This window comes from Melanotaenia boesemani, chromosome 6 (genome assembly GCF_017639745.1).
Source record: "Melanotaenia boesemani isolate fMelBoe1 chromosome 6, fMelBoe1.pri, whole genome shotgun sequence".
Lineage (NCBI taxonomy): Eukaryota > Metazoa > Chordata > Actinopteri > Atheriniformes > Melanotaeniidae > Melanotaenia > Melanotaenia boesemani.
In genome coordinates, this window is record NC_055687.1 from 9,016,432 (window position 1) to 9,027,816 (window position 11,385).

Here is an 11,385-nt window from a genome sequence, read left to right on the forward strand (position 1 = left end):
TGTGTGAAAACCACTTCTTCTACAAACAGAGTTAAGACCATTGTTTGTTCTGTAGTAATTTATTACTATAATGATAACATTTTTCCTTAGGGTTGTTGGGGTTTATTTTGGCCTCAGCTGTCCGAGGTTCTTCTTATGCTTCTCATCCTAACCTTATCACTCATCTTCATGGACCTAAAAATCTGGATAGGAGTAATCATCTTGACCTATGCTTTCCTGGTCTTTTAATAAATTGAGGGTAAACTGTTTGCACTCACAGCCTCTTTTAGGATTATTGGTGTGACTGGCCCTTTAAACACGGTTTCACAGGTGAGCGTTTTTATCCCATGTTACATCATATACAGTTAACCTTTGCGTTTGTCTACTGCAGTCAGCATGCATTTTTTTGTTTGTTTTGTTTTTCTTTTTAACACACAGTGAGAATGTATCTGTAAATGTATGTTTGTGTTCTTTGTAAGATGCATTTTAACACTTTATCACTATCTTCAGCAGAATGTGAAGTTGTAACTTGGAGCTGTACATATGGCTGACTTTGTCAAACACAGTGGAAAGCTGGCTCCTCTGCCCATTGTTCATGCTGAAATGTTAAGCGAGATCTTTGGTGGCCAACACTGTGGCATAAGATGAGTGTCACTGGATCGCACAGAACTCTGCCATCTTCAAAGCCTTGATGCAGAGCATGTTGCCAATAGCAACTGTAGCAGCCAGGGCTCTCCACTTACTGTTAAAACAATTTGAGGATCCACTTTGTGTTCTTCGTGGGCTGAGATAAAACATGCATGTGTTCTCCTTTTTTCATCAGGTTTCATAGTTTGTAATGAAGTCATCAGTCTTTTTTACAATGTCTCTTAAAGTGTTTATATGAGCTTCAGGATTTCCTGGTCCTGAGGTCTTTCTCAGTCAGTATGCCATATCCCCTTCATGTCATGACCATCACCCCACTCACTATTTACACAGAGCAGAGGGAAAGGTGAGCCAAGGTGGAGAACATGTTGCGCCATATCAGAGGCAAGCTTCAGAGTGAGGTTCGGCAGTCTCCACCCCAAAACCGAGTCATACAAAGGGTGTCATGACCGTGGAGGAGTGGCGGAGTCCCTGGATGGCAGCGTAGGGTCCCTGCTGGAAGTAGTGGTGGTAGCGAGGCATGTGGAAGGAAGGGAAGGAAGGCCCGCTGCCCTGCATGGTTCCAGCTAGAGCAGTGGGTGTCAGTGGCATGCCTAGCCGGCTGTAGGGGGGCAGGGAACCCTGGATAGGGTGGGGCAAAGTGGTGGTGCCAGTGCCCATGGCTGACAGAGACTGTGGATGCTGAAAGCCTGAGAAACCCGAGGTGGTGGTGACCCAGGAACTCAGGGAGAGGTTGTCTGAGGCGGTGAATGCTGAACCTGCAGGGGGTGATATGAGGACATTAACACTTAGCATGAGGCTAGCAGTATGTCATGCTTTTTCTTCCTGTAACTGAATATCAGAGATCAGAGCTGATGACTTGGCTATGACTATAAGGTTGAGACTGAACAATATTCCAAACCCACTTGTGGCTGTCAATATTACTTGTACTGATGGGGGTACTGGTGTAAGAGATTTGAATATATTTATAGAATTAAATAGAACTTTATTTGTCGTTGCAACAAAAGTGCAATGAAATTACAGTATATATACTTATATATAACTTTGTATTTACTATATTTACTATATATATATATATATGTGTGTATATTAAATATTATTAATAATGACTGTATTTCCCACTTCTACTATATAATTCATACATTTATATTTCTGCTCTATATATTATAAGTAGGCTACTTCTAATATACTACACTGGTCTATTTACTAGTGTAATTCTTGTGTACAAAATTATACGTTTATACTTATAATTTACACCCACATTTTCCAAAATTTCTTTTAAAATAGTTCATTTGTTCTTGTGCTCCAAAAACTATCTGGAAGACCAAATGCGGTTGTCAATGTGTGAAATGTTTACCTGCTTTAGTAACATTTATCTATAACTACAATAGAATAATAGAAACATAACATTTACTAATTTGTTATACCTATCAGGGGATTTTATAAAAACAAAATACAGAGTACTGCCAGTCTTATTATAAAATCTACATCACATCCTACGTCTGTGCGCACATTAGATGTTTGTGTGTAATTGCTGTTTACCTCTGGTGTGTGTGGAGTGTCCGTCCTCGCTCAGGTTCTCCTCATCACCGGTGTAGGTTCGGATCGGTGACCTGGCGTAAGAGTGCTTGTGGATCAGATTCTCAACACTTTCCCTGCAGCAAAAGCCAAAGAGAGAGCCCCCAAAGTAAATCTCTTTGTTTCTTTATATATAAATTTCGGTTAATCAAATTATTTTTCCCTTTACTTAAAATGTTTAAAAACCTGAGTCTGTTATGTGTTTGGCATATTTTTTTTAGTGTCACATAAAGTATTTTTGCAGTTGATTATAATGGGTAACAGATTAGGGTATATTACCTGTATCATTTTGCTCCTCCTTCACACATTTCTGTGTCATCATAACGTATTTGTATTCCCAGGATTCTTTTATGTTTAAGTCTAAGTTTGTCACACCCTCTAGTCTAATTTTTGAGCAGACTGCATGTAGATTTTGGCGTGTGTGTGTTGTATACGTGTTTACTAACCCACAAAGTGCATTAGCTCATTTGAGTCTTGTCAGACAGCACTTCTCAAACACAGTGACACAAATTGTTGGGGGAGGCGGTGTGTGTTCGTGTGTGGGTGAGTGGACAGGCAAGTGGTTTGCATCATGAGAGCCATGCGTCCGCATTAGCAGCCCCCCTCTACAGCCCCCACTGCTCCAATTAGGTTAGGAAAGTGCAATATCTGTCAGCAGAGGAGTACAAATGTGTGTGTTTTTATCAGCGTCGGGCCCCTGCGGCACAGAGGCCACAGAGAACTCCCACAATTCATGGCAGGGGGGGAAGTAGGGCGGGGCATGCTGGTTTCAATCAGTCACTGCAGTCAATTGAATTACAGTGTGTTTTAGTGCAGTGGTCGACTCCAGACTAATGTGATTTCTGCAGCTCCCGAAGATCAATTGATCAGGTCTAATTCACAGCCCTCAAAAAGAAAAAGACAGAGAAGAAGAAGGAGTGGGAGCAGGTGGGGGGAGGGTTGTCTGTCTGCGTTTCGGTGGTCTCTGTTTGGGATCTTTGATTGAGGGAAATGAGCAGATGGTTTGATTTTGTCAGCTGATTTTGGCCGTAGTGCCGGAATCGAGAATTACAAGACGCGCGAGTGTGTGTGTGTGTATATGTCTGTGTGTGTGGATGTGTGCTTTGACAACATCCACAGAAATCTGTTGCTGGGGGATTTGTTACTCTACATGAAAGAAAGCAGTCTCACACATTGACACAAGACACAAAGCATAATATAAAATGAGAGAATATATCTAGAGGGAAAGTAGGAAGAAATCACTACAATTGAGGCACCAGATGACACACAGTGATGCTGCAAAAAGGCAGAAAGAAATTAGTTAAGCAAAATGAGAAGAAAAGCAAGAGAGAAAGATGGAAAGGAGGAAAGAGAGGTTAAAGACAGGATATAAGTTAATGGCAAACATAAAAAAGTTATAATTGAGGTACAGTATGAAAGAGATAGGAAGGCTGGAAATGAAGCCAAGAAATAAAATAAAGAAGGAAAAAAAAAGAAGCACAAAAAGAGGAAAATGTAGGAAAGACTAGAAAGGATAGTCAGAAATAATTAAAAAGGTAAAAAGATCGAAGTAAAAATGAGAAATAAAAGGATGGAAGGAAAGTGGGTAACGAAAACTGACAAAAAGTAAATAAAACAAGGAAATAAGAATATATGAGAAAAATATAAGAAAGAGTGAAAAAAGAAAATAAGACGGAAATATGTGAAAGAAGGAAAAGAAAGGAAATTATGTAGAATATGGTTTATCGTTTTCATACGGACAAACAGAGAGAAATAAACACTGCAGCGCCTGTAACTAGCAGCAACTTTAGATATCAAACCCTCCTCCCTCATTGTGTATGTTGTCGACAGGAACAGAAGTAAACAAACAGTGCAGGACCCAGAATCCCCTGTACCTCTCCATGTCTGTCAGCCGCGAGGAGTCCCGGAAACCTTTGGCAAACGGGTTGCTGTCAATCTTCAGTTTGGTTATCTGGGAAAGCACAGCAGGAGGAGAGCAAAACAAGTCGAGTTGGTCAGATTTTCTTCTGTTTTTACTTGTTTTAAACCACACAGACCAAAACAAACACAGACGTCTAAAACGAAAGACATATTCAAAGAGGGGTCAAATCAGGATGATTATAGTCACATTACACTTTTTTCTATAGTGTATCAAAGAAAATAATGTACCAAATCTCATGCATTTTGCCATGATGTATGAGGTTTGATATGCTATTTTCTAGCAAACTAAGACATTTCAGATCTATTAGCTCCTACATTTTGTCCACATTTGTTTTGTTTTTAATCTGTAAAAACGCTGAGCTGTTAATGTTCAAAAAAGAGGGGCCACAAAATAATTATATTTATTAAAATGGTTCCTATAAACATTTATTATAACATATCTATAGCTTACAGATATTTGTGACTCACATTTAATTGCTGCAAATTTTAGACCAGGTTTGAGAGAAATTTTAGTTGTTAATATCCACACACCAGGGGGCACTGCAAGAGTTTCAGATTATGTTGTTCTTCAACCAGGAACAGGCCGCATTTTATTATAGTAATAAGAAATTAAGCTCCAGAATGTTTATTATTATTTTATGTTTATAGGTTTTCATGGAAACTAACAGAAGAGCTCTAACACAGACTTTAGTCCCAAATTAAATGATCACTCACCAGCTGGTTCTGATAAGCTGTGACAGCGGTGAAGACGGTTTCAACAAAGACGAAGGTGCGAAACTCCTCAGATTTGAGATTGAGCAGCGAGGCAGTGTGGTCCTTCTTCTTTATGATGTGGACCCGTGGTTGGTATTTGTGCATGGAGTTTAGGATGATCTGCAGAGGACAAGGACAGCAGTAATCAGATTATAGTGTACAGTATAGTCAAGGTGGGGTACAACAAAACAAGTCTGGGTCTGGTCTGCTGAAAAGCCGCTCTAAAGTTGTCCTTTATGTTATTTTTTTTATTGCCAGCAATAACAGACTAAACCCAACAGACCAAATATATATTTAAAGAAATTCATCTTACTCCACTGTCACAGAACTTCACTGTTTTATTAACTAGCACAAAAACACATAAGCGCACCACATTTTGTACTAGCTGACATTTTCCATCATTACCATGTGCACATAGTTTATTTTGACTGAGTCTCTCACACACAGACACACACCATCCTGTTTCTAAAAAATCTAATATTTATGCCTTGTGTAATATTTTGTGACCTAATCCATAGATTAGTCTCTTAAAGCAACTAAATGTTTTGGATTACATACAGACTTTTTGGCCTTTATTCTTTTTATTGGATTTATATAAAAAAAAAAAAAGGAAAATATATAGAATGTGACTAGTCATACCTTTAAAATGTTTAATTAAAAATACAGCCGATTGATTTCGTAGGACATTTAAAATAGCAAAAATCTATCTAAAATTGGGTTATTCTGAATGGTCATGTACCCTCTAAATAACTAATGTTAAAGCTAAACAGGTCGCTGTTGAGCATTGTTTTGTTAGATTAATTAATCAAGAAAGTAAAGTCCCAGATTCTGATTAAATATGAGCCATAAGTCCCGACAGTGCTCCAAAATAGTTCTCATTCTCTTATCTGACAACTGGGTTCACTCTAAACCTCCAAAGCTTTAAAACAGGCGATGAAACACTGAACAATGGAAGCATTAATTAAACACATTTAGGGATGTTTCCCCATGACTTTACCTTGTGATTTATTTTGTTATTGTTATTTTTTATTGTAAAGAAAAATAAAAAAGACTTCACATCCAGGTTATATTGGGTTCTGAGTGAATGATGAAAAAAAAGACATGTTAAATAACAGACAGAGGGTGGAATGTGAAAAGACAAGGAGTGAAAAGATGAAGAGGTATGCAGTCATAACTGAGTGAGAGAGGAGTTAAAGCCGAAGTTACAGCTGCAGTTTCAGGGTTAGAAATTCCCTCCACAGATGATCCTGCAACACTGTCTTGGTTTGCTTTTTCTGACACTAATTCAGAATGAATAACAACACAAGGGGATTCAGTCATGCAGACCTGGTCTTCATCAGTCTGGGTATATGCACATTAAATATTCTTTTGTCACTTTATTTATTTTTAATACCATACATTTAAGTGATTTTTACATGTATTTATTTAGGGTGTGATGGATTACCTCTGTTTTAAAGCATGCAACTACATAAACAAATTTCTAAACCTTAATTTATTTTCATAAAGTATTCATTAATTTAAAAAAAGGAAGAAAGGTTGTATTCATCATTCATTCACACAAAAACCACAGAAACTCTGCAGCCAAGTAAATGAATATTTTTGCTATTTATTTGTATGCTTTCATCTATTTCTGGAGTAAATTATTTATGCATATTCTTATAACAAAATGGCATATTGTTTGAGTTTTATAAAAACATATTAAAAACCCTGACACATGTATAAAAATGGCATTTAAAAAGAAAAATGTGATAAATACCAAGGCTAAAGCTTTTTTTTAAAAATCAGTTTATCTGAAAAGGTGCACAAGCCTTTTTAAGAGAAAGTTTTCTTGTTTCCCAGCCTTTGCCTTTGCATAAAAGCAGAATTTTTGGTGTGGGTGTTTTTCTTGTCCCTGCCTGCCTTTTCAATGACTTCAAGTGGAAGGAGGATTACGAGAACACTTTGCTTGAGTCTTGACATGCAAATAATTATTGACTTTTCATCAACTTTTTATTTCATTCAAACACTTTTTTTTAAGGGATTCTAAATATTAGCACGTGCACTTTGATCCATTTTACCTGTGAAGGCTAAAGGTGTTAGCTACAAACCTAGTTGGAATTAAACTGGAGTTTGATAGTCAAAAATTTTTTTGTATGTGTAAAAGCTCATTTTCTCATTGTGATGTAGTAGGCTCATCAACATAGGCCTGTGCTTGAGTCCGTTTTTTCACACCTTAAATATAAACTAGCTATTCAAAGAGTGACAGTGGATAAGCGAAAACATTACCTATTTTTGTTATTATTATCGAGGGAAGAAAAGCGCGAAAAGGCAAGGGTTCTCACATGTCCGTGTTGGTCCAGTTCGTTGTTTGTCAACTTGACTTTCTCGAAGGAAACCATTTGCTTCATCAGCTGCTCTCCGGTGAACGGAGAATCCGGGTGGACGTACAACCTGACAGAGAAGAAGAACATGTCAGTTCTGATTGGCTGAGAGGCATTCGAAGCTGAGGTGCCATACCCAATCAACGTACAGTCCTGATTACCGACTGACCAAATATCGCTATAGCAACCACATCCAACTTAAAATTTAAGATTTTTTATATTTTTTATATTTTTTGTCAGTCAACAAGACAATAAAAAAGTCAATAACATGCTACCCTCACATAAGATCTATAGCCTATTTTAATAAGTTAACTGGCCTCAATTTGATTACAATTGTGCACGTCTTTATAATGTCTTTTTTTTTTCAAATGCTGAGCTTCATTTTATTGAGATTTTTTCTTACGTTTTTTCATTTCCTCCAAGCATAGTTTTTAATGCGCCTCCACGCTGCAGGAGATAAAACCTGCAGCATCCTTGTCATTTAGCTAACTGTTTACCTAAACTGGTTTGTTTCAAAAACCTGCGTTAGGTAGCTAAATAGTGAAATCTGTCAAACAAACAAGCAAACGAACTAATTGATTAAGCCATTATTCTTTTCCGGTTTCTCTCTTTTTCCCTTCCAATACCAGACTGGTAAAAGGTACTGGGCTACGACCTCGCCGATGCTGATGCTTTGTGAGAAACACGATCATCAGCTGGCTTGAGATCAGTTAGCAGGGCTTGAATGTTCACAGATGGTTATCGTAGAATATTTAATTATATAGTTTAATCGTTTTAATTTACAGTGGCGGTTCTTCGTTTTTGTATTTTTTACACGAACTGTTAGCTATAGCCTGAAAGGGAAAATACACAATTAAAATCCGGTGTCTATTTTATCAGTGAAGCTAAAGGCCAGGCCTAAATCAATCCACAGCGTGTCGACTTACATAAATAAATTGGATGCACAGAAAAAAAATCCTTATTTTGCAAACATCGTTTAAGATAGAATTGGCACCATTTCTGCTCACTGACAGATGTGAGATTGGTCCTACAGGCCTACTGAAACGGCCTTTAATACTCATTACTTTGACTTCAAGCCAGAAGAACCTCGCTGAAAATATAAACATCCTTGTTAATCTGTTTACCCTCTGCAACCGGGATCATTGTAATTCGAGATTGTATTTTTTCTGGTGTTAATGGCGTTTCCAATCCCTTTTCCTACACCTTCTTCTCGTTGTTTTAAAACCTTAAACTTAACTTAAACAGGACTAGCGTTAAAAAGCGTTTACCTGGCGGGCAAAGGTGGGTCAGCCTTGCCGGCTACCAGCCACGAGGAGCGGTGGTAGGCGTACCGGTACCGCTTGTTGTCCACCGGGACGATGTCCATCAACACGATATACTTGGAGTCCTGGTCCATCCCGGAGAAAGAGACCCGGATAGTTGGAAACATCCTCCTGAAGGTGACAGTATTATTATTATTATTATTATTATTATTATTATTATTATTATTATTATTATTATTACATACATATACACATATACGTATTTGGTTTACACTAAATTGTTGACGTTTTGAATTTTGTTTTTTTGTTATTTTAGAGCTGTAAATAAAGTTAATTAAAAAAATGCTATTCGCGCATTTTTTAAAATACTGATAATAATAATAATAATAATAATAATAACAATAATAAAGTTAATATTCATTTAATTAATTTCCAAAGCCACCTTATCGCATAGGTATAAATATATGCCTTGTATTTACAATCTAACATTATTATTATTATTATTATTATTATTATTATTTTTAAAGGCTTTTTAGTTGAATGCTGGTTTTGCCTGATTGTTTTACAAGTTGTTATTGTCCTATTACTAAACAGTAGTTTAAAATCACAATTGTCTATCAGGCTAATATATAAAACATTAAAAATCGATATCTTAGGTCATGTGTGTTTGTTTAACACATAATTTTAAGTTAAAAGCGAGTGAAGTCAAAAGGCTGTCAGAACCATTTTTTTTTTTTTTGCCTCCCACCAATCTTTGAAATCTATTGACTATTTATTTATTTAATTAATTTAGGTGTAACGTGTTGGGCTACAGTGCAAACAAAAGGTCATTAACTTGATTTAATGTCTCATGTTATTGTCTGATTTATACCTTCAATATCATTCTAATCTTTAAAAATGATCAGATAGGCTATAAAAACAGACATTAGTTTACCTTCCAGACTTGGTGATGATCATCTCGGTGCCGAGCTCGTGAAATTTGTCCCACAGTTCTTTGGTCTCCAGGCTACAGGAGATCTTCGCCATCTCCTCGCTTGGGATGCCGGGATTGGTAGGGATAAGCGGCTCCGTGCACACCGCGGGCGCGCTCCCGCTGAAGTCCCCGTGCCCATCCAGAGAGGACAGGTCAGCCAGAGACTGCTGGTTGCATGACGATTTCTCCACGAATTGTTCTGTTTCATTTTAATAGTTTATTTCAGGATGGAGGAGTAGAGAAAAACACGAGAGTGAGGATATTTTTTATGTTAATTTCCATATAAACAAACGCAAACTTGTGTCTTAAAGTGAAGAAAGTCTCGTTATGGTGCAAATGTATCTGTTTTTTAAATTTAGTCAATTAAACAACTTCTCCACTTTTGGTATTTTATCTGTAAATGTCTTTATTCAGGTAAAATAATCCCATTTTAGAATATTTGGGTACTTATAACAAAAATAAATAGTTGAATAATCTGTCTGAAATGCCTTTATTTCTTTTATTTCTATTTTCCTTGTCCATCATTGATGAACAAAATTTAAGCAAAGACAAACAAACCGTACTTTTTGAGTGAACTAATGTCAAAAATGGAAAACTGACTAAATAAAAGTTTTAAATGGCACATAAAAAAAAATCCTGAGAAGGAAAAACCATACCAACCTACCACGAGCCTGTGTGGTAACACAAGGTCATTTATATCCGTATTAAACTAACTCTATAGGTCCATGTCATGCCTTTAAATTAATCTATAAACAACTTTATTAAAGATACAAGTTCAAATTTGAATAGCAAACCCTATACGACTGCTTAACAAGCATCATCTTACTTTATGACATTATCTTACTTTTCACATTTACCTGATCATCGACGAGGTTGCAATTGTCAGGGTCTTATTTATTTAATAATTTTTAAATACCGTAATTAAAGACATAACTTTGCATGTTTAAAATCTGGATATAGGCCTATATATTCTTTTTAACTTCGTTCTTCCATCTTACCGAGAGGTTTAATGGTGTTCTCCTCCGTCTCCTTGTCCTTGCTGGGCTTCCCGCTAGACATCAGCGCAGCTATAGAGAAAGCATTTGCCCGGGATGACAGCTGCGGTTTTGGGGATGATGTGTACTCCATGTCGGTGAAAAGACCTGGACGAAAATATTCCCCTTTGTTTAAAAAAAAAAAAAAAAAAAAAAAAAAAAAAAAAAAGAAATCCTCCACAAACACAGTCTTCCTTTGGCTCCAAGCGACAGGAGGGAAAAGTTCAGGAAAATACGTGCAGTTTCTCCCAGATTTTAGACCTTTGTGCGCAAACACGTTGCTCGTTTGAACTGATGATCGTCACTTTGGAAGCACTTGTCACAGCAGAACTGAGGGTTTTGTTGGATTCATGGCGAAGGACGGCTGACTTCTGGGAGACTTGTGCGAGTGTCAGATGTGAGTCCGGCTGCTCTTTGGAACACTTCAGTCCGGTTCACCCTCCCCTTATAATTCCAGTCTGCCCTCCAATCACTGCCTCTACCTCCACGTCACACTCCCACTGTCCCACTGAGGCCCTGATACTGAGCAGCCAATTAAATAACCTCAGACTGTCGTTTTTTTTTTGTTTTGTTTTGTTTCTTTTTTTTTTTTTTTTTTTTTTTCATGCCAAAGAGCCAAAATAGACACCGCATTTAAAGGACAATGTGAAAATGTTATGACTGTCTGTGTGTCTGTGCTGGACTGATGACAAAATAATATTAATATTATATCATAACTCAATATTTTAAAAGGGAAAGTAGTTAATATTTGCTTCATATTTGGAGCTGAATTATGATATGTTGGAAAGCATAATGTCAACAACAGAGATTTTTTTCTGTAGACATTCTGCTGTGATGGTGCTGTTTGATCACTGGTGGCACAAATGAAATTATGATAACCT

General features: G+C 37.1%; 1 protein-coding gene across 1 annotated transcript; it reads right to left on the bottom strand.

The window, feature by feature from the left end:
* tbx20 (T-box transcription factor 20) lies at window positions 1-10,641 on the bottom strand. The gene is made up of 8 exons (XM_041987053.1): window positions 10,469-10,641; window positions 9,432-9,669; window positions 8,504-8,668; window positions 7,197-7,305; window positions 4,837-4,995; window positions 4,077-4,153; window positions 2,167-2,279; window positions 1-1,382 (listed from the first exon to the last, which is right to left on the bottom strand). Exons 1-8 carry the CDS (start codon window positions 10,596-10,598, stop codon window positions 1,054-1,056), a joined length of 1,320 nt encoding a protein of 439 aa, XP_041842987.1. The 5' UTR covers window positions 10,599-10,641; the 3' UTR covers window positions 1-1,053.
* Window positions 10,642-11,385: the final 744 nt, after the last annotated feature.

Bases quoted from the DNA above. Each gene is read 5' to 3' on its own strand.
- tbx20 (XM_041987053.1), bottom strand. From the start codon at position 10,598: ATGGAGTACACATCATCCCCAAAACCGCAGCTGTCATCCCGGGCAAAT. The intron at 8,669-9,431 runs GTAAACTAATGT...TGTCACCTTCAG, and splicing joins ATCATCACCAAGTCTGGAAG to GAGGATGTTTCCAACTATCC. The intron at 7,306-8,503 runs GTAAACGCTTTT...CTTCTCTGTCAG, and splicing joins GACCCACCTTTGCCCGCCAG to GTTGTACGTCCACCCGGATT.